General features: G+C 42.9%; 1 protein-coding gene across 1 annotated transcript in view; it reads right to left on the bottom strand.

Annotated features, from left to right (window-relative positions):
• LOC146980363 (casein kinase I-like) overlaps nucleotides 1-24,204 on the bottom strand; it is a 41,990-nt gene extending 17,786 nt beyond the window's left edge. Inside the window, exons 1-5 of the mRNA XM_085788595.1 lie at nucleotides 24,151-24,204; nucleotides 23,735-23,841; nucleotides 15,973-16,099; nucleotides 15,062-15,160; nucleotides 3,676-3,759 (exon numbers count right to left, since the gene is read on the bottom strand). Coding sequence (XP_085644721.1) covers nucleotides 3,676-3,759; nucleotides 15,062-15,160; nucleotides 15,973-16,062 — 273 coding nt within the window. The 5' untranslated portion in view covers nucleotides 16,063-16,099; nucleotides 23,735-23,841; nucleotides 24,151-24,204. The remainder of the gene's footprint in view (nucleotides 1-3,675; nucleotides 3,760-15,061; nucleotides 15,161-15,972; nucleotides 16,100-23,734; nucleotides 23,842-24,150) is intronic.
• Between the last annotated feature and the right edge of the window lie 6 nt (nucleotides 24,205-24,210).

Genomic DNA, 24,210 nt, shown 5'->3' with positions numbered 1-24,210 from the left:
CAGAAAGAAAGAAAGAATCAGCTGAGCAGCAACACCAAACAACAGGAAGACATGGCTCATGTACAACGTGTTGTTTCCTAACATGAATCAGGAGAGAACAATGAACAAGGTCTTTTTTTTTTTCTTTTCACCAAATTGAGCCTTTTCTTTTTAACTGGGTTCATTTGTCCCAAAGTAAGTAAACGTCCTGCGACTGATTTTTCCAAAAGGTCAAACATGTTCTGCGGAGAATTAAAGGGATAGTTCAACATTTTGGCAAATTGGCCCATTGCCATAATCGCTATAGTCATAGCAGTAGGTTCGTTACCTTTAATTGTAGGTGTAAGCTATTTTCAGTACGGCGGAGCGCAGCAGCTGGCTGCTCAGAGCTACGCTATGGAGGCTAAGGGAATTTCTTGGTTTCCCTCATTAAACTCATAAAATTCAACATCCCAAAACTCCACAGCGCTTTTGTAGACAAGTTGTGACCTGCACAACCACCACGCTATGAGATAATGACGGAACGATACGAAACGGAGCCGTTTTCGAGGTAAATACAGGGTAAATACGGAGACTGCTTGCTGAAAAACTGTCCCTGAACGCAACGCGCATCAGCGATTTTGTATGAATTTACCTCGAAAGCGGCTCCGTTTCGTATCGTTCCGTCATTATCTCATAGCGTGGTGGTTGTGCAGCTCACAACTTGTCTACAAAAGCGCTGTGGGGTTTTGGGATTTTGTATTTGATGAGTTTAATGAGGGAAACCAAGAAATTCCCTTAGCCTCCATAGCGTAGCTCTGAGCAGCCAGCTGCTGCGCTCCGCCGTACTGAAAATAGCTTACACCTACAATTAAAGGTAACGAACCTACTGCTATGACTATAGCGATTATGGCAATGGGCCAATTTGCCAAAATGTTGAACTATCCCTTTAACAGAAGTCAATGCTTGGATGTGGTTGCTTGGTCTGCCAATTATTTTTTTGTAATTCTGAAGAGTACCACAGTCGACTTTAAAAAGCAGTTGCGGACCTGATTGCTGTGCAACAGAAACACACAGACGTCTATATCTGATATCTGAAGTCACGAGACACAGTCAGCGATCTGTGTTTGTGAAATCGGCCCCTGAGCTGCTGACTTCTCCTCCTCTATCAGAATGACACGTGTCGTCTGGGATCGTCAATGACTCGCACTACGGTACGCTCGTCAATCACGCACAAAGATGAATGTGTGCTAACTGCTAATCCAAACCAAGATATAGGCTGCATGTTACAGACCATAGTGACCCCATGACACAGACAGTCCCTGTGCAACACAGTGTGCTACCGTGCATGCAAGCCCATACAACACATCTGTTGTCATGTCAAGGTTTCATCTCATTTTAAAGGGATAGTAGCATTTTTTTTTTTAAAGTGGGGTTGTATGATGTACAAATAGCCCCTAAGTACTTTAATTGCAGTAGAAGACTCTCTGCACTCCTCCCGTTAGCAACGCCAGCCCATAATAGCCCTGCCCAGAGATTTACAACATACAGTGTTGTGAATGGACCCAAAGAAACGGCCTATTTTCGTGGCCTAAAAGAGGTTTTACCTGAAAAAAAAAAAATACACAGTTATATTATAGCGAACAATGGAACTGTGTATTTTTTTCAGGTAAAACCTCTTTTAGGCCGTGAAAATAGGCCGTTTCTTTGGGTCTGTTCACAACAATGTATGTTGTAAATCTTGTTGTGATATTTACCCCAAAATCGTATATTGCTATAATGTTTGGGTTATTGACATTTGCCTTATTAATCTGATTGTCATGAGCTTATCATATGTCTAAGGCAAATGTCAATATCCCAAACATTATAGCAATATACGATTTTGGGGTAAATATCACAACAATCTCTGTATTTTTTTTCCAGGTAAAACCTCTTTTAGGCCGTGAAAATAGACCGTTTCTTTGGGTCCGTTCACAACAATGTATGTTGTAAATCTCTGGGCAGGGCTATTATGGGCTGGCGTTGCTAACGGGAGGAGTGCAGAGAGTCTTCTACTGCAATTAAAGTACTTAGGGGCTATTTGTAGATCATACAACCCCACTTTTAAAAAAAATGCTACTATCCCTTTAAGGTTAATGTCACAGCTAGCATATAATAATAACTAATAATGTAAAGTCACAAGTCTAGACAACAGGATGAATATTGACGTCCTACTGCAGACGACAGCTGACTCACAATCCTGACAGGAAGTTTCAACAGGAACACGACACGACACAACACAAGTCCTTTCTCCTCAAACTCTACGCACCGTTATTGAACAGTGCTTTCACACAGAGACTCATATTCTCCCACGTCCCACATCCACACACACTTTTAACGTACTACAACCACCTCGTGTGACCAAACCAGAGCAGCGTGTGTACAGATTCAGACAAACTAACTAACTAACTACAGGTGTAAAATGTCCTCTTATTGACCAACTGTCCAGCTATTGGTTACTCTAAAACGCAGGCTGCTTTCAGGGACCCATTTTCATTTTACAGTTAGTGTGAGGGTGTGTGGATAGAGCCAAGCTTTCCACTTTGTGTACTTCAGGCTTCAGTTATATATATACACAGTGCTGCCAGTGCATCCATCCATCGACTCATCATGCACCACACCGAGAAAAATACAACAAAAACAAAAGCTAAAAAGGAAAATCCTAGTTATTATGACTCAACAGATTTTAAAAAACACATCAAACTGAATCCAAAACGGCCTGATCGACCTGGAGCAGCAGCAGCAGAAGCGGCAGCAGCGAATGTGAGAAACTTAATTCCTGCGTAAAAGCGTGTGGGGAGTTTACACTGGCCTGAGAACAGTTTGAGGAGCCTTCAAAAAGAAGAGCGTCGTGGTGAGGTATGTTAACGCAACTTTCACCAAATCTCTTGAAGCGTAGTAGTGAGTGGGGGGGGGGGGGGCTACTACTGCTACAGGGACCTGAGTGACCCCCGTGGAGAAGACACGGAGGTATTAAAAGACTCTGGCAGTCGGTCACCATTGTCTACCTAAAAACACTGCTGTTCTTATGTGCAGCTTTCAGTTCATCTGGGTCTTTGTGAAAAGGCAGATACAGATAAAAAAGGACATGTTTTCTCTAAGCTGTCATTGAACTATCACTTTGGAGGTGTGTATATGTAATAAATATACACATACATTTATATATAAGATAACATTTTCTCTCCCATCTTTTGTTTCGTTTCACATTCAACATCCACATGGTCTCTAATTAAACATCAGTTCTGCATGCCACATTTTTTTAAAAAAAATCTGCTACCTGATAAAACAAGGACTGGATTGAGATCAGGCTTGGTTTTGGTTTAATGTGAATTAGTTTAGAATGACTACTGAGCAAATGTCACATTAAAAAAGAGACAGGTGTTACTAGAACTGGTATTTAATTCGAGAAAAGAAGCCATTTGATAGGAGGGACAGGGGCCCCTTTTTATAGCAAATGGGGACAAAAGCTACTCCCTTGGTATTGCTGATGGAAAGTTTAGTTTGCTCCCCCCACTGTAATGAAGTGCACACTGGGTGGGGGGAGCGCATATTCTGGGTATTATGAGTGCGAGATGGGTGCTGGTAGTCTGATTCACTTTAAACCAGTGTAGTTAGGTATGATTGCAAAAGCGACAACTGCTGTTGTGAGGCAGCTGGTGTTGTGGTAAAAGGTCACACCTGGTTTAATCCTGAGAAAGATGGGTCCTGAGAAGAGCTAACAGCCAAGCTTCTTTTCCTCTTCCCCACTGACGAGTCTAAACACTAGGGCAGACAGTAGAGGGGCAGGGGTCAAAATCACACAGCCGCTATCCACCTTCAGTCACAGTTAGCATGAGTACAACGGGCACTTCTGGTTGCACCCACATGGTTTTTTTTTTTTGCTCCCTTTGATACAACTAACAAACAGTGTCCTGTACAGCTCATCCTGTACATCCCCCCCAAAAAACAAAAAAAACTGGACCTACACAGGCAAAGGAATCCACTTTAGAAATCTTTGTGGTACAGATGTGATCATTCTGGCCATCGGTCCAGAAGAAACCACGTGGATGTGATTTGCTTCTGTCAGGACGACCGCGGAACGATCAACCCTGCACGACAAGAGGCCAAAAGTAGTGTCCCTTGTTTAGCTTAATGTCATGTCTGACAGAGACAATAAAGGCCAGTGCAGACAGGCAACACCATGGCTCAGGAAAAGACCTAGGACAGGAAGGGAATTGGGAGTGAGGGAGGGAGGGAGGGAGGGAGTGAGGGAGGGGAGGGGGGCAAACAGTAAAGGAGCCCATGGTTGTCCTTTCTCCACCAGCAAAACAAAGACTGTATAACAAATATCTGCTGCCTAGTACGAGGGGTTGTTGACGAGGCCTCCGAGGGGTGATGCATTATTTTAATAAAGTTGTTGGCAGGCCTCGGCCGACACACGGAGAGTTCCTGTGTCTTGTTGTTTACATGAGTTACTTTGGTTGTGTGCAGCCAGACAGCCAGCCTAGCATGGGTTCAGTCTATCTATCTATCTATCTATCTATCTATCTATCTATCTATCTATCTATCTATCTATCTATCTATCTATCTATCTATCTATCTATCTATCTATCTATCAGGTGGGGTTAGTATAGTAGTAATAGAGAAGCTGATGAACCCGCTGTTAACTGTGTCATCGCCGAGATGAGCTCTGAGCCGCACCAAAGGTTAAAGGACAATTCCAGTCGAATTCAACTCTGGGGTGTATTTTCATATCATTTTAGGTCTTAGAGAAGGAATCTGAAGATTTTCAGTTTAATGTCTCCTGTTTTGCGGTAGCTGCGTCTGTCCCTGCATCGCCACGGCAGCAATGAATGGGAGTGGATGTAAGTTCCACTGTTTAGGCTGTTTCCAGCCCTCAAAGCCGCATTTTTTTTCCACAGACAGCGTCAGATGGAGACTCAAACATGCACCGAGAAGTTTATTAACTTCAAGCAAGCCGACATGTTTGTAAAACTAGATCTAATTCAAAGTCTCCCGGAGTCTCGCGCGAGCCCGAAGTTGCAGTGCTGGTGTATTCAGGCGCAGTCGGAGCTACCGCTTGTGTCATAAACACAGGAATATCAACTCTTGACTTGCTTCAAGTGTACATTTTTTTCCACAGACAGCGTCAGGTGGAGACTCAAAGATGCGCCGAGAAGTTTTTTTTTACTTGAAGCAAGTAAAGAGTTGATATTCCTGTGTTTATGACACAAACGGTAGCTTTTCCTACTGCACCTGAACACACCGAGCACGGCAACTGGGTCTCGCGCGAGACTCCGGGAGACTTTGAATTAGATCTAGTTTTACAAACATGTCGGCTTGCTTGAAGTAAATAAACTTCTGGGTGCATGTTTGAGTCTCCATCTGACGCTGTCTGTGGAAAAAAACTGCGGCTTTGAGGGATGGAAACAGCCTAAGCAGCGGAACTTACATCCACTCCCATTCATTGCTGCCGCGGCGATGCGGGAACAGACACAACTACCGCAAAACAGGAGCGATTAAACTGAAAATCTTCAGATTCCTTCTTTTAGACCTAAAATGATATGAAAATACACCCCCGAGTTGAATTCGCCTGGAATTGTCCTTTAACTCACACGTTTGCTGTGTAATCATGACAGAGCTCAGTAGTATATTTGATTTTTTTAAACACTTTTACACATACTTGGCTCACATCATAAGCTACCAGGACAGCAGCAGCAGTCCCAGTGTCGGGACTGAGGTTTAATTTGTGCCACTGTCTTTTTTTCTTACTGTTCTGTTTTGACATGCACTGTAAAAACCTGTCTGTTATCAGTCTGGCACGCTAAAAGCTGACATGTTTCTGTGGCCTGTTGCACACTGGAACTTTGGACAAAGTGCGACGTGGGACGAGACTACACAGCAAACAAGCTGCTCTCAGCCTCAGACATCAGTGTATTGACCACACATGCCTGCTGACTAGAGGAATCCATTCCCCAACTACCTACTGTTATGTTTTTATTGAATGAAAATTTGCCAGTAATAAATGGCAGCTGATCAGACTTGGTTGTTAAAGGGATAGTAGCATTTTTTTTAAAGTGGGGTTGTATGATCTACAAATAGCCCCTAAGTACTTTAATTGCAGTAGAAGACTCTCTGCACTCCTCCCGTTAGCAACGCCAGCCCATAATAGCCCTGCCCAGAGATTTACAACATACAGTGTTGTGAATGGACCCAAAGAAACGGCCTATTTTCACGGCCTAAAAGAGGTTTTACCTGAAAAAAAATACACAGTTCCATTGTTCGCTATAATATAATTTATATATATATATATATAAAATTGTGTTTTTCCTGCACTTTGAAGGGCTGGAAAAAATTATATCATAGCGAACAATGGAACTGTGTATTTTTTTTCAGGTAAAACCTCTTTTAGGCCGTGAAAATAGGCCGTTTCTTTGGGTCTGTTCACAACACTGTATGTTGTAAATCTCTGGGCAGGGCTATTATGGGCTGGCGTTGCTAACGGGAGGAGTACAGAGAGTCTTCTACTGCAATTAAAGTACTTAGGGGGTATTTGTAGATCATACAACCCCACTTTAAAAAAATGCTACTATCCCTTTAACTTTGCTGTGTATAAAATAGCCCCCCAAAAACCTAAAACATTCTTCAGACTTGTTTTTACAAATCAGATCTCAAGTCATACTGGGCCTCGGCTGGCCTGATGACATCACCGTATGAGTACAAGTAATGGTACTACGGACCGACAGCAGAGACAGATTGTTAGATAACATGTTTGCTGTGGTCTAAGTATGGAATCAGAAGAGAAGCAGTGTGCAGTGCACCCTACAAATCAAGGGCTGACTGAACTGAGAGATGAAGTCATGGCGTTAAAGCTGCCCTGTGGAGTTCTGCTCATTACGAGCCATCAGCCGTGTTTTTTTTCGAGTAGGCTACTGCAACAGTCAGTCTGCGCCGTTCGATGACGTTAACCCCCCCCCCCCCTTCCCTCCCTCCCTCTCCGAACGGTAAGTGCAGGTAACCAGGCAACCAGGTGACTGGCGAAGTAGGAAGAGAAAAAAAAGTTGTGGTCATTCAGCTTTGGCATTTATTTAGGGGTGTGACCTTATAGGCTACATGTGTAAACGTTTACACGGAATTAAACTGTAAACGTTTAGTAAAAAAAATCCCTAAACGATATCTAGGCCTACACGCAATTTATTTTCATATTTTTATACATAGGCCTACATTTTGGGGGGGCTGGGTGAAAAATAGTCCCGCACACTGTCTTAATTTAGAGAAAACTATGATTTAATAAAAATGATGCTGTGACGCGCTTCCCTCCTCCAAAATGTGTGTAAGTGCGTTTTTTCTTTCCTTTTTTCTTGTCTTTTTTTTTTTTTTTGCGAGCGAGTGTGATGGCGCCGCCACGCCGGTCAAACATTGCTTTTCTGGTTGCCAAAAAATATTCTAAGCAAATATAGCCTCCCTAAACACAAAGAAATAACCTTAAACGGATTGAAAGGGGTGTCTCGGGACATTAAAGACAGCCGAGGACTGACGAGACGCCTCTGTATTGCTCCTGCCCGGTCTGTCCTCCTCTCATCCGCACTTCAGCACCTGTCCTGGGCTGCACCGTGTCGGCTCGGCTCGGTCCTCGTTTTAAATGACTTTACTCCTTTTAAAAGTAGCGTAAACAATTTACTGTTCTGATCACTCATACGCGTTTATAGTTAGGCAATACAGTGCATTATTATTAGTTATACTTCAAAAATAAAGGACGGTGGAGCGAGCCAAGCTGTAGCCCAGGACAGGTGCTGAAGTGTGGGAGAGGAGGGAGAGACTGGGCTCCGCGGGGCTCTTGCAACTTGCGGCGGATCAGAGAGGGTGGAGGACCGACATGACAGGGGGTCTTGTGGTCCAGGACCGCGGAGGTCAGCGAGAGGGGGGGGGGGGACTCTGAACGCTCACCGGGCGGATCTCCAGTTACGGTGCGGTGCGTGTCGGGGGGGAGGCGGGCGGGACGAATCCGCCGTCGGGTCTCCTCCGCTCCGGTGTAACACCGGCACGGTGGCTCGGTGGCTCGGTGTCAGTGCTTCCACCGGCTGCATATCAGACTAAACAAAAATAAGATAACATGTTCTTCTTATCTTCTGTTTACCAGCGCTCTAAACTCTACGTCAAATCCGAACGTTGCGTTGCATGCGTAATGCAAACGTAATTCCCTGTGCGACAGCGCGGGAAAGTCGCTCCTCAGAGGCAATTGCGCTCCTGGGTAAACCAGGGACTGTTGTGTGGTGGAGATGCGTTCAATGATCATCCTAATAAGTCGTTTGGCAGTGGCTGCAATGTAACGGACATTGTTTTATATGTATAAACTCCACAGGCCAGCTTTAAGTTTGGGCTGGCTTCTGTTTCTGTTTCTGTTTCTTCAAAAAGGAGCGAGTGTGCCTCCATTAGAGCTGCACATGACAGATCTTTCTGATTGTATGAGGGCTGCTACTTGTTGAGTGACAGGTGAGCTTGCCCATTAGGCTCTAGAGCAGGGCTATTCAACTGGCGGCCACATCCGGCCCCGAACCAATGTCCGAGTGGCCCGGCTCGTGGTCACACATGAGCACCGTCCACGCAGTGACAGCACGCCACGCTACGCTGTCCTTTTTTTTTTTTTTTTGTCTTTTTAAGGGAATGAAGTTTAATTTTAACGCAACTAAATAGGCCAAGTTACTTGCAATGGAATCAGAACAGTAACTTGATTAGGATAGCTACTTTTCAAAGGAATAATCCGTAATCAAATACTTTCCCAGAGTAATTTGCCCCAAATGGCTTTTTGCTCCTTGTTTTTCACCAATCAAAATATGTTAGAAAAGAAATCTTTGTTCATCTTTAGGCCTAATTTTAAGACTAGGCTACATTCTACATAACCCCCTGCTGTAAACCTCAGTGGAAACTCAGAGGACAGTAGGCCTCAGGAAACTTTTAGTTCGTAAAAAAAAAAACTCCAATTCAAAGCATTAACAGCTAGGACTACTACTATCACTAGGTACTACTTTTATTGACTCATTCTCTTTTTTCTGGCTGTGTAGATTTGTTTTTAATAGCTAATGCTGGGTTTAAAAAATGCCCCTCATTTGTCATAACCTTCTTATTGACCGCTGAAAATGTCCGGCCCGGCTTAAGGTCTCGGTTTTAAAATCTGGCCCCACTGAATTTTTAATTGAATAGCCCCGCTCTAGAGGCTATAGAAGGTTTCTAGTCCACCTCAGCTGTCTAAATATGCAACGATCATACAGATGAGAAGCAAAACTGGAGAATCAACAACAAAAAGGGGGGCAAAAAGACTGTAGTTCATGTCAACCTTGAGCCCTGTACTGTTCCAGCCGTAGTCCAGGACCACTTCTCTCTGCTGCTCCACTAAACGCCTCAACACACTGAACGTCAACGGTCCAACTCCGAGCTCTTCAACCAACAACATTCATCTATCCACCACTTTATTTTCCCATGATCCATTGCGTCACACCACAACAGAAGTCGGTTTTAGTAGCATTCTAGCGAGCGGCTAACTGGTAGCGTTAGCCACCGGTGTATAGGCACCAAATGTGATTTAGTCAAAACCGTTGTGACTTAATCTGATGTTTGTTAAGTCTAAAAAACGAATTATTGAACAAACATTACTATTTCTGTGTGCACGTTTTTGTAACTAGTCATGGTTGTCGTAGTTGTTAGCTTTGCTGCTGCTGACAGCTAAGCTAACAGCAGCAGCTAAGCTAACATCAGGACGTCAGCTGTTAAAACCCTCCCGTTGTGGGACACAACATGAAACTACTCCAGTTAGCTCAGTCATGTTGGAACTAGGATATCCGCTGAAAAAATATTTTTTTCATGGGCCGTTGATTGAGTTATTGTTTATTGACACTGCTAACGGCTAACAGCTAACGGTTAGCTCAGCTAATCTAAAATGTTTGTTCAACAATTTGTTTTATAGACTTCATAAACATCAGAGTAGTCACAACAACGGTGATATAGTGACGTGAAAATGTGACATAAAGCTAAAACCTCGTCCGTATTGTTCTCATTAAAATTAGGTGATGATTATAAATAAAGTCGTCACGGCCGATGTCTATCAACCAGTCTGTGCTATCAACAATACAGTCACGGTGGAATGGAGCGTCATGGCGACACCCAGCGTCATTCTCCGGAAAGTGGTGGATACATACACAGACACACGGCTCTGCCCAAACTATATTCACAAGTGGGTCAGTTGTCTTGCAACAAAAAGGCACAACATGCTAAATTATGCGCAGAAAAGCCCTGTTGCCATCCAACACACTTAGGGGGCCTGCGACTTCTGAAACTGAGATCTCGTGGCGCGAGATTTCACGACGTGGGGTTGCTTCTGGTCCGGGTGAAAGCTGTCTGGCAAAGCCGTATCCAGCTGCAACAGCAAGACAGGGGTGTGACAAAATTAGCACAGCAAAGGTGCCCCGGCCACTTCATTCACATCGTTTGTGTGGCATCGCCGTAACAACCGGCGGTTGTTATGGCAATGCCTGCAAACTCGCCCACTTTGAGTTGCACATGGGGTCAAACATAGCCAAAGTTTTACAAGCAGCTGTCACTGACTGGGAGCTTAGGAAGGCGTTGCTATTGTGACTGATAATGCAGGTAACATGGAAGTGGCTGTGTGCAAGGCAGGACTGAAGCCACACATTAAAGGGATGTTTCAACATTTTGGCAAATTGGCCCATTGCCTTAATCCGTTTAGTCATAGCAGTAGGTTTGTTACCTTTAACTGTCGGTGCAAGCTATTTTTTTGGGGGGGGCAGAGATACAAGCTGCTCAGCTAACGCTACAGAGGCATATGGTATTTCCAGGTTTCCCTCATCAAACTCATCAAATACACAATCCAACAACTCCACAACGCTCTGGTGGACAAGTTGTGACCTGCACATTCACCACACTATGAGATAATAACACAACGTTACCACACAGAGTTGTTTTAGAGGGAAATGCGTAGACAGAACTACATTCCAGACACGGCTGCTGGGCGGAGTGATTTCAAAAGCAAAGTAGTTCCGAGTATTTGCTTCCATGTGTCGTAATGTTACATAATTACCGTATACGTTATTATCTCATAGCGTGGTGAATGTGCAGGTCACAACTTGTCCACCAGAGCGTTTTGGAGTTGTTGGATTGTGTATTTGAGTTTGATGATGAGGGAAACCCGGAAATACCATGAGCCTCCGTAGCGTTAGCTGAGCAGCTCACGTCTCTGCCCCGCCGATCTTAAAACAGCTTGCACTGACAATTAAAAGGTAATGAACCTACTGCTAAGATTATAGGGATTATGGCAATGGGCGAATTTGCCAAAAATGTTGAGATATCCCTTTAAAAAAGTGCTACACCCGCGGTGTAGAGTGGGTCACTGGTTTGCTCAGGCAGGTGTGTGACGTGCGGCTGTTTTTCTTCCATCAGAAGCTGCTACAACTGCAGACAGACACAAAAGTGCATGGTGGCCGTTACCGCGCGATGGAACAGCACCTTGGATACGCTGATTGTGAGCTGGAGCAGCAAGCCGCCGTGTCAGCACATCCCATCGGCCCCCAGAGACACAAGACAGAGCCTGCGAAACATCGACGGACTGGACAGACAGCTGGCATGTCAGAGATGCCCCAAGAAGACCTGGTGAAGCTCCTGTATCCTTTGAAGACAGCAACCACTATCTTAGTGTGAGGGGGAAGAGTCCCACAGTGTCTCTCATTGTTGCCACTGAAGGGCAGGACTCAACGCGGCATTTCTACTGGCTTTTCTTTGCATGTTTATCTTGTGGAAAAGGAGTTCAGTTAGGTCACGCACAGCTTCAGTTAGAAGTAAGTAAGCAGCTCATACATTCACAGTGCTTGCATACTGTTCTGTCTTTTACAGCATATGATAATTCATTACAATTCAGCAGATGTAACATTCATCACAAGATGGCTACACCTCTAAATGCACCTGCAGTGTTTTGCATTTTGTGACTGCCAGTCATAAAAAGACTATTTTCCCTGTCAAATGTTTTGTCAGTCAAGTTTTCTTAGAACTAGCATTAAACTCTCATCTCATTCTAATGAACCCAGTCTCATGCATGGTCTGGTGATCTGAGTGGATCTCCACAGCCCTACTGTTGGACGACTGCTTGCTTCTGGACACCAGCTGCTTTCACTCATCTCAAACACAGAATGCTGCACAAACTCTGTCACCTGGCACAGACAGAAGCAGAAAGGCAAAACAGGCCCTCATCCAATGATGGGCTCGTGTATGTTACAGTATGTCAGATATATGTGGCATAAAAGCAACAAAGCGCTGTTAACAACAGCTGATTGCAATGGCCCAGGTTGTCTGCTCACAACGTCAGTCTGGCCGACGGCCACCAGGCACACGGCTGCGTGGAAGGACACGGCTGCTCAGCATCTTCACACCGACTACTGGGATGTCTGCTCAAACTTTAAAAAAGCCTCTCAGGCCTGTGTTAACATGGATTAATAACATCTGTGTCACAGTAAATAGTGGACCCACAGGTTTGAAATGATGTGTTGACAACATTTAGAAAACAGCCATTACATTCACAATATGCTGCTGCTACGTGACTAAAGGGACCCATCCTTCTGCCAAGACGTCCGTCTCTTGATCTCACTAAACAGTCAAGTTAGAAACACTTCTATTACATTTAAATATCCCATATTAGACTTGGTGTTTTGTTTACACTGTTAATGGATGTTTGTCTGCAACAAACAGAGCAGGACTGCAGTGTCAGGGGTGGAAGGCTGTCACTTCAGTGGAGGTTGGGCTTGACTACACAGCTGACGCACACACACACACACACACTCACACTATTTAGGACGTTGATCAAATGTACACCCGAGGCTTTATCTTAACCAAAATGTTGCCTGTCTGCAAGGCTCAAAAATAATGGACACAAAACATTCCATTTTTGGGTCAGGCAACTTGACTATAAACGTCTGACCAGAGGCAAACAAATGACATCACAGGAAACAAAATGTTTTGTTGTGTGAGGAAGCATCTCTGACCCTGATGCAGCAGCATGCCACCTCTGGCTGACATGGCTACTATGCTTACAGAGACCAGTCACAGCACATGGACTGTGTGACTCACTGCACCATCACAGCATCACTGGTCAATTACATATTTTATGGAAAATAGATGCTACAATTGACATATATATAGTATATGAATTCAAAAAGTGCAGAATGAACAGCAGTTGACACTGGGTCCATCCTGATGTTAGTCTGAGCCTATGTTGGATTGTAACTCCAGTCCAAGTCAAACAAGCTGCATGGTGCTTTATTTTCTACATTACTGTGTGTTCACAAAGTCTTCAGACCCCTTCACTAGCTTCATATAGTTTCATACATTTTCCCCTTATTAACTGACCCACAATGTCCCATAATGACAAAGTGAAAACTGAATTTTATAAACTTCAGAAACCTCTGGTCAGCAGAAAGACGAGCCTGACTCTGAGCTCTGCAGCAGCTCCTTCGTCCTCATCGTTTCTGTTTATCACACGTTGATTCCAGTGATCCTGAGCTAAAACTTCAAGACTCATATTTAAGCGTCTGAATACTCAGATCATTCAGTTTTCAATTTGTCATCATGGGGATGGAGGGTAGACTGATGAAGGGAACATGTTGATGAGATGATTAGAGTGTGAGAGTCTCATTTATGTCACATTATAGATACTGTACTGTGGCAGCCATATTAGTTGAAGACAGTTTTTTCACAACCTGTCTAACATCTTTTTTCTTTTGTCTCTCTCTTTCTCTCTTACTCCTTCCTTGTGAGCTTATTCATTATTATTTATTTATTTTCCTTATTTCCTTATATTTTACTGTTTAATCTCTTACTTTTCTACTTATTTTTCATTATTGTTCAATTATTTTCTGTATTATTATGTTATTGTTTTTAAACCGTAACAAATTTGATCTTTGAATATGTTGGGTGAGGTTTTCATATAAGCCCTCCTGGGTTTCATACCTCCCCTTTGCACATCCCAGTAATGTTGATTGTTCATGTTGTTTTTTTATATGATATTGTTTGTGCTAAATAAATAAATAAATAAAAAAATAAAAAAACATCTATGACAGATGATCCAGGAGCAGTATAAAGGTTCGTTTCCACATAGTTTTCTCTCTCTGTGTTGGAATGTGTTCCAGACACACCTGTCACCTGCCCAGCGCCGTGCTGTGAAACCAGAAAGACCAACTTGCCAGGCAGTGTGAAGGGACACAAATGACTTTGCTTGTTTAAAACATGATTAACAGCCACTTACTTTGGCATAAAAAAAAGTTTCAGCAGGGTAAATAATCACTGGAGTGTTTCAAACCCACACTGCTCACTGGGCATGTGTCTGCTGCTGGCTGGCTGACTACCAGCCTGACGATACATTACCTCAAACATCTATCTGAGGAGTTAGTGTGACTCAATTTGTCTGCATTAGTGAAAGAGCGACCAATCACAACTGCTGATCCTTGGTCTATTTTATCAATACAATCTATCCAGTCTTCAGTCCTGTCCTGTCTGTTATTTTGAGAAAGAAGAACTGTGTGTGTGTGGTTAGTTTTGTCGTCTATAGGTGAAAACACTGAACCTACAGGTTTTGACTTGGAGCGAGCTCACAAATAATTAGAGGTTATTATTATTATCATCATCTAAGAGTGACATGCAGGGGTACATTCCAACTTGGTGTGACTGATTTAAGAGTTTAAAAAAAAACAAAACTGGTCCTGACAGTGAAACCTGTGGGACTTGCTATAGCAATCTTATGACACAGACACTGATTTAAAAAAAAAAAAAAAAACCTACATATATTACCTTTACTGAACTGCAGAGTGCCATAGTTTCAACCAGAAATATAATTCTATTCTGATTTGTATTTGTCCCGTCCTCTCTTTGGCCTATTTCTCATAAGAAATGAGGGATGTGTTACATTTGCTACTGTTTGCAGGCTCACAATAACATAACATGCCATGGACCGAGTGCCAACAGGCGGCCATGACATGTCCAACACCATGCTGACGGTACAGTATGCACAGGGTCCGGACAGGCCTCTTACCTTATTACAATGACGGCCGATCCCCATGAGGAAGTTGTCTGGTTTGATGTCTCTGTGGATGAAGTTCTTTGTGTGTACATACTCAATTCTGCTGATCATCTGGAGACGAGAGGAAAAGTCACAGTTAACCATTTCACTACCGTCCTTCACCGAATCAAAACAGAGAGACATAGAGGTCACACATGTGGACCACTGACAGGCTTTAACACAACTTTCACTGAGGACATGGACTGCTGAGAGCCAGAATATACTGTACATCATGACCTATATTATCAGTTAACATTTGTGTCTTTCTGCAATTTAACGGGGTAGTTCACCCAAAATTCAAATTCAAACTCATTATCTACTCACCCTCATGTCAATATAATGGTTGTGAATGGATACCAACTTTCTTTGTCCAAAAAGACACAACAAAAAACATCCAAATACCTCCATACTGCTCGTCTGTAATGTCCCTCTTGTATTGAAGCCCCGACATGAGAAACTGTTCCGAAAAAAACTAAATAAGTCTATATTTTAAGCTTGTTTGTAGCAGAAGCTCCCAGTGTCTCAGTCCACTGCTCTTCCTATGTCAGTGAAAATCTCGTGGAACAATTTCTCATGTCGGGGCTTCAATACCAGAGGGACATTACAGACGAGCAGTATGGAGGTATTTGGATGTTTTTTGGTGTGTCTTTTTGGACGAAGAACGTCATTATATGGACAAATACTGCTGTTCTGACCCCCCGTAACTCAGAGAAGGAACGGAGGACTCTGAAAATTCTCACAGCTCTTAGTCGACATGAGGGTGAGTAGATAATGAGTGAAATTTGAGTTTTGGGTAAACTATCCCTTTAACATTTGTGTTTTTCTGCAAGTTAAGAGAAGGCCTATTCTTCAGACCTGTGTGTGTGTGTGAGTGAGAGAGCTACCTGGTCTGCCAGCATGAGGACCGTCTTCATGGTGAAGCGGCGCGAGCAGAAGTTGAACAGGTCCTCCAGACTCGGTCCCAGCAGGTCCATGACTAGGACGTTGTAGTCCTTCTCTTGGCCATACCACCTGGTGACACCACAGGAACACCAGTTTCAATTAGTTGTGGGTTTCTGAGGCTATTTGTAGAGGAATGTGGACGTAGGACTTAATTGAAACCAGCTTGGCGGTCCAGAACAATGACAAAAGACAGACAAGTCACACACAAGCTCACAGCAGACCCCGAGAGATGAAACACACCAAGTAGACATGACAGCTGCTTAGTCATCAAACGAGGGGGAAAAAAACTAACTATTCAAGTTCTCCTGAGGCTGCCGCAGGTTTTTTTGCTGCAAATACTGATCAGTGAGTGAGATATCCTCGGTAAATAATGTTACAAGATAAATATACCATAGCCACATCTTGGAAATAAATATCCCATCTCTGACGGTATGTGGAAATCTTCTATGGTGTTCTCAGAGCGGAGGGAAGCACTGAGGCATGCTCTCCCTGTATGTCAACCATCAACAAATGAGCTTCTAGTATTGCTGTGTATTTAGTATACGTCTGTTTGTTCTTGCTTTGTTTTATTTGAGATAACAAGTTAACCCTTGGACCACCGGGGACTCTTGTGTTTTGGACTGTGACTGCTACCGCCCTGCTGTGTTTACCTTATTGAAGTTGAGCCTTAGGTCTGTTTTGCACCTGTATTATTTGTTGTAGTGTGATTATTTTCTCTGAAAATTAAAGCAGAAGTAATCGATCCGGTCGTTTTAGCTAATGCTGCGTTCCAGGCAGGCTTTTGAAAAACGTAAATTACAGCTTCAAGTCACAACTTACGACTTTGTAGCGTTTCAGGCAACCCACTCGTGTTTCTCCGACCTGTTTTACCTGTGAAAGTCACTATAACGGCCACTCGTAACTTCTGACCCGTGAACTCGTACCAGATCGAACTGGTACCACTTCACAGGTCGGAAAAACACGAGTGGGTTGCCTGGAACGCACCATAACAGTCCTCGTCCCTACGTCGCCACATTCACGGCGTCCCTTGGCTGCACACACAGCCCTGCATGCCGTTCTCTCTCCTCATTGGATAAAAACTGTAGGATACGATAAATGTTTTCTCCTCGGCTCAGAGCAGAGCAGAGTGACTGACAGACCCGTGTTTCAGACCAAACACTCTATAGAAGTGATTGCTGTCGGAAGATACAACTATTTAAGACTTATATTAACACAAATATATCACTTACTTCTGCTTTAATAAACACACTTGTTTGAATCTGATGTTTTGGTGGCCTGGCGTGCACTGGGTGGGACCGTGCTACAGTGCTTCTGTCAGCTGCTGACATTCACCACAGGTGACTAGAAGCATTCATTCCCATCCACTGATCAAACGTTGAAAAGGGAGAGATGTGGAAACGCAGGTAGAACACAGGAAGCATCAAACTCCCCGAGGACGACAACAAACCAAAACCACTGAATCTGTTAACACACTTTAACACTAAATAGAGGCCGCTGTGCACACACACTCACTTTCATAGGCAGTTGTTTACAATGACTAACAAGATAGTGTGAAAATGTTCATGTGTGCAACACAGATGAGAGAATAGTTGTTGCTCCTTATTTGGTCAGTCCATGGCCCTTCCTGATCACAGTCTATCAGCCTCGTCCACACCGCACACCGCACACAGCACCGTCACTTCACAGCAGAACAAAGTCAAGACAATAAAACACACTCAAGTCTTTTACTGCTGTTGAAGAGCAAGCTTTCTGTCTCCATGACAACCTGTCAACCTGTCTCCTAAAACAGTGGTTCTCAACTGGTGGGTCGGGAGCCGTTCTGGATGGGTCGCGGACCCGTTCTGGATGGGTCGCGGACAGCTGGTCAAAAAAGTAAATAATATTTAATGCACATCTGATGTTGGATATGTCTTTTATTTTGAAAAATAACTTATTTTGAAAGGCACACGAGACACGTGAACACATGCAGTTGTAATGCTCCTCCTCACTTTCTTATTATTTGCTCCATTTGCTCTGAATGCAAAGATATCAGTTTCTTATTAATGTGGCCTGATGCAGTGAATCTTGTTTTGTTTTGTGGGTCTTTATTTTGTGCAATTTGATATTTATTCACTTTTGTGAACATGCTCTGAATGCAGAGATGCATTAGAAGTCAAATATATCGTTTTGCTGGTCTCCATTTTGTGCAGTTGGATATTTTTTTTATTCACCTCCATACATGCAGTTGTCATGGTAACTCCTCAGTTTCATTCATGTGCTCTGAAATGCATTTTGCTCAATAAAGATCAAAATTAGTTTTTAAAGGTTTTAAAAAAAAATTCTTGGTTTGAATTCTATAAAAGTGGGTCGCGACTTAATGACCATGGGACAATGTGGAGCCCAGAGTGAGACTAGTTGAGAACCCCTGGCCTAAAACAGACACTTTTCCTGCCACAAGTCACAGCAGCACTGCTACCTTCCTCTCTGTTCAGTCACAGATGCCTGGCCTGCAGAAGTTTGGGGCCGTGTCCATCTCTTTATGGTGCAGTAACAGTTTGTAATGTGTGTGTGTGTGTGTGTGTGTGTGGGGGGGCTGAAGACTCATGACTAAACAACAAGCAATGGAGACCCAGTCCTATGGAATTGCAGAGTCTGTTACTATCGTCGCCATAAGAGTCTGATTAACTTGTAAGAGGCTCCTTGGTACAAGTCAATTTTGGACAATGGTTAACCTAAAACTTTGAGGGTTCAAACATTTGAAGTTTCTAAATCCGTACTTTTTCTGGACCCTAATTTCCAGACTTCAAATAATTTGTGGCATTTAAGTAATTAATTAGATGTGTATCATGTAAATAAATGATACAAATTCAGAATAATGAAAACAAATGATTAATTGCATGTCACTAAATCATTTCCAGGAGATTGTAGCTAGGTACAACAGCACATACAAACTAATTGACCCAAATAACTTCAGATAAGACCAATCCCTGATTAGCATTAAGATAAATATATTTCCATACAATAGTTTCCATTTTCAGTACTAGAGCCAGTTGTTTAGCCACTGTAAAATCCTCCTCACACTGGCCATAATATTTGTAAAGGCATGAATTATCCAATACCAATATTAACTCCCAACAGCATGGCCCTAAGCTGCACAACTGAAGTCAACAGGTTTAGACTCCACCATGACATCAACACAACGCACTCAGCTGATGGAAACGGTCTTAGTAGTTGAAGGACTGAGGCTTTGTTTAACATCCTGTGTTGCTTCAGATTTAAACAGTTAACAGTAAATGTGTGATTCACTGCTCGCCCCTATTAGTGCTTTAATGAGCCACACACACACACACACACACAACAGAAACTGCTGAAGTAGTCATGGAGAAAACAAGGTGTGTTTCTGAGTCAGGATGAGACTAGCTCGTACCCGTGATTTGGCAATTCTACGTTCCTGTACCACCACAAGTATTTTTTTAACCGGCTCAGACCTGAGAACCAGCAGCAGCAGTTCTCAAGAGGCCGACAGGAGAGCTGCCGCTTGTTTAGTTTAGTTTTATTAGTTTAATAAAGGGACAATGTGCAATTACATGAATCATTTAAAGGAAAAAAAATGAAAAGATGGTCGCACCAGATTTCGCTCCCAGCTCATTTCCATCTGTAGTCCCTACACATGACATAAAAGTAGTAAAATACACAGAATACAAGCTACTATACAAAGCTTGTCTGTCAGCTTTTCACTTAACACCAACAGTCCACTTTCTCAGACAACAGCACTTCATATGAAATGATGCAAGATCCTTGACAAAAGCAATATTACCAGAGAGAGAATTCATATCTGGTTATGTTCTTCTCATCATGAAGGGACTTGTACACACACAAGTACACCATTTGCTTATTGACAAAATGAAAAAAAAAGAAAAACACACACACGGGGACAGTCCTCATGTCAGCTGGTGAAGGATCTATAATGAATGATACATTACTGAGTGAGAGCTCTGCTGTAGCTTCAACTCTTTGAAAATAATGGCTTTAAACTTTTCTGCTGCTGACTTTCAGATGATCTTGAAGAGTGTCGATTCATTTGTCACACTTTCTTTTCTTATTCCAGCTTAGTTGACCTGTCCGGGAAATCTTTAATACCCGTTTTAGAATTTGACTTAAGCGTCCATTATGATGGGGGAACCACTCTCCACCAATAATGTGGCTTTTAGTGTTATGATCTCATTCAATATATTCACATTCTCTGTCCCCAATCTGCTGCTTTCCTTCATCGCGTGGTGGTATACAGGTGATATATACAGGTTAAGCTACATTCACTTTGTTTGAAGAAGTGGTACGGCAGATTAACGAGCACAAGAAATTCTAATTCCAGGGTATATACAGGAATCTTGAAGTTAATTCTAATAACTTTTAAGACTTTTTCAAGAACTTATCAATATTTTTCAACACCTCACCGCCACTTCAAGCTGTAACCATTTACATCAGTGACACTTTTAACGTAACAGTTTTAGTTTGTGATAAAGACTATAGACCACTATGATGCTACAGAATTCAAAATAGGCTGGGATAAGGCAAAGTTTATCAAAAAAAAAAAAATTCTTTTCTTTTTTATGTACCAGTTCATCTATGTTTGTTTTTTTAAATGAATAAATTCACACACTTTTACAATGTTTTTTAGGACTCAAACTCTTGGACAGCTAATTCTGAAAATGTAAGACTTTATATAGTCGTGAGAAGACTTTTTAATACTTTTTAAGGGTTTTAATTTCCCCCAAATTGATTTATCACCTTTTAATACTTTTCAAGACCCCGCGGATACCCTGAATTCACAATCACCCACCGGCGTCTTAACTGGAGCCAAATGCTTCACTTTGGGGGTGGAAAGGCAAAGGCAGAGCGGGAGAATGAGGAAAAGGCCCGGCTACAGTTGAGTTGGTGGTGGTGGTGGTGGTTGACTGCATAAAAAGTTATAAGGCAGGGTGAAGTCGGGGTGGAGGAGGGGCAGCAGGACCAGCAGGTTTGACAGGCTCTAACAAGTCCCTGCTGCAACATGAAGCCAGCAACACCGGCACAAAGATTCAATGAAAATGAGCAGTCCCTGGTTGTTGAGCAGTAAAGTTGAAAAAAAAAAAGGAAAAGAAAAAGAAGCTTTGCCTTAAAAGCTGCAGAGAAAAAAAACAAAAAACAAAAACGGACTAAAATACCCACAAGCACGGCTGACTTCCCCAGCCTCAGCTGATATTCATTGTCCTGCTGTGAGTGGAAATCTGGTTTAGGGTCTGGGATAAAAAGCTGCCATTTTCCATCCTGCATCCCAACCTAACGGCAGCAGCAACAACACAAATAGCATATGGCAAGAGTCTGGATGCAGGTCGGCCGCACAATGTGCTCATTAAATTCCAAACAGACGCTACAAACATCTTTGATTTTGTTCTTTGTGGAGTTTTCCTGGTCTCAAATCATCAAATCACGTGGCTCCCGTGAATCATAGTAGTTGCGCCGGCTTTGCCACGCATTTATTACAACGCACTTCCTCTTTATCTACAACAACGTGTGCTTTAAGTTAGCAGCACAGAGAGGGGGGGGGGGGCTGCTCACAAAAACGCACGACGAGCATTCAAGCCATGTGTGCTTCTATCAATGACAGGAGAGACAGCTTACACCAGGGCTCATTTGTGAAGATGCGGAGGGAGCTCAGGTTTCAACCTAGTCACCGTATCTTAGTGATCTACACTAATTGTGTCCGTTCAGCCGTGTGCCAGCTGTACTGGACTGTATATGGTCGAGTGTGTTCGCGGTCTGAGTCAGCCTGTTTCTCTTGTCGGGCCATTCAGTCAAGTAGACAGACAGCAGGTTAGTCTGTCTGAAAACTACCAGAATGTGTAAACTAATAGCTTTATTATTATTATTATGATTTCATGAGGATGAACCATGAGACGGTTAAAGTTCACCCAATATTCAAATTTCACTCATTATCTACTCACCCTCATGTCGACTAAGAGCTGTGAGAGTTTTCAGAGTCCTCCGTTCCTTCTCTGAGTTACAGGGGCGGGGGTCCACGCAGCAGTATTTGTCCATATAATGGTTGTGAATGGATACCACTTTTCTTCGTCCAAAAAGACACACCAAAAAACATCCAAATACCTCCATGCTGCTGGTCTGTAATGTCCCTCTTGTATTCAAGCCCCGACATGAGAAATTGTTTCCGAAAAAAATTAAATAAGTCTATATTTTAAGCTTGTTTGTAGGGGAAGCTCCCAGTGTCTCAGTTCACTGCTCTTCCTGACCGGCGGAACAATTTCTCATGTCGGGGCATCAATACAAGAGGAACATTACATACGCGCACTATGGAGGTATTTGGATGTTTTTTGGTGTGTCTTTTTGGACGAAGGAAAGTGGTATCCATTCACAACCATTATATGGACAAATATTGCTGCGCGGACCCCCTCCCTGCCCGTAACTCAGAGAAGGCACGGAGGACTCTGGGCGAGGAGTTTTGGGTGAACTATCCCTTTAACTAATGCTGTGTCCACCCTGTTCTGATTACAACATGGATTTCCTGTCTGCTCAACAAAATACTACACAGTGGTGAAAAGGTTTTCTCTTCATGTAGCTGTAAAGAGATTAAAATAATTTTTTTTTAAAAGAACAGTGATATACAATATATATATTGTATATCACTGTTTATTTGATCCACTAGTGTTACAGTTCTTTTAAGCTTAGCTCTGTTCTATATACATATATGTATATAGAACAGAGCTAAGCTTATATGTATGTATGTATATAAAACATACAGAGAGAAGGTGGTAGATATAAGCTACGTATGTATAGGCCTGTGTGTGTACATTAAGTTACCTACAGTAGCCTACTTCCACTTTTCTACAGCTAGTGGTCAGTATTACCATTTTCCTTCCTGGCTGAAGGTATACACAACATTTCCCTATTTATTTTTTATTATTTTAATTAGCAGACAGACGCCACAGACTCACAGATGTGTGTCTGTGTGTGTGCAGCTGCTCCGCTGTCATCAACCGTCTGCAGGCAGCGACATGAGCGACGTGATGAAGCCCAGCCCGGAGCGCTCACACACGGCCACACATTGTGTTGTTGTGGGCTCCTCTCCTCTCCACCTACTACTACCACCACGTCTTGTGGGGCTACTCCCAAACTCCCAACACACTTCTATATACAATAAAACATATCGTACGATGTTAACAACGCGAAATCACGCGGTGAAAAGCACACTAAGGACCGTGGTGAGGGCTCAGATTGTTGATTTCGCTTCTGTAGCTCCGCCGCCATTTTCTAACAGGGCAAAAAGGAAGGAAGACATGTTGGGAACTAACACAACAAAAGAGGAGCGGCCATTTCCAACCACATAGTTGCTTTGCTCAGATTAAAGCAGCTGCTAGTTGCAAGATAACAAGCACAACGCTGGCTATTAACGCTGGCGATACGAAAAGCAACTTGACGTACAATGTGAAAACACGACGGCATTTTGTTAAAACGTTCGCGGAAGAATCCACCGTCAGTAGAATCGACTAAGTCCCAGTTACAAGGCAGATTAGCAGGCCTGCTGCCAACAAGGTGGCTGCCACTCCGACATTACTTCTCCCTACGGCAAAAACCTTACCAAACCATAATATATATATACACATATGGCCCAATTTGTTACTTCATTGTCAGTTTTGGACTTTAACAACGTGATAAGGTCTCCCCCCTTACCTGATATGTGGAATCCCGACACCCCCTTGCAGGATTTTGTACAGCTTGCTTTCGTATAACAACTGTGGATGTCTGGCTTTCTGTGACTCCAGTTTTACAGCTACCTCCTGAAAAATGGCACACACACACACACACACACAACAAACATAACATTTAGGCTACATTTGGTAGTAAAGCTCCTTTCATTTCACAGTGCCAGTTACAGTACACTAGACTCTGTCACATTTACATATTGTAAACTATGAAATAACATTTGGCGAAATCCATTTCACAGTTTAGGTAGGTAGTTTCAGACTTGTTAAGTTAACCCACAGAGCTGTGTTGCAATCAACCTCACATATTGTGTTCATGTTGGACTGACAAGTAACTTACACACAAATATATAGGCTATATGATGATGCAGTAAATTAACTTACCTCTCCATTTGTGATGTTGATGGCCAGATATATGTCGCCGAAAGATCCCGATCCGATTTT

This window comes from Trachurus japonicus, chromosome 10 (genome assembly GCF_045865225.1).
Source record: "Trachurus japonicus isolate A0001 chromosome 10, Traja_1.0".
NCBI classification, from domain to species: Eukaryota; Metazoa; Chordata; class Actinopteri; order Carangiformes; family Carangidae; genus Trachurus; species Trachurus japonicus.
This window is presented reverse-complemented; position numbering and strand designations above follow the sequence as displayed.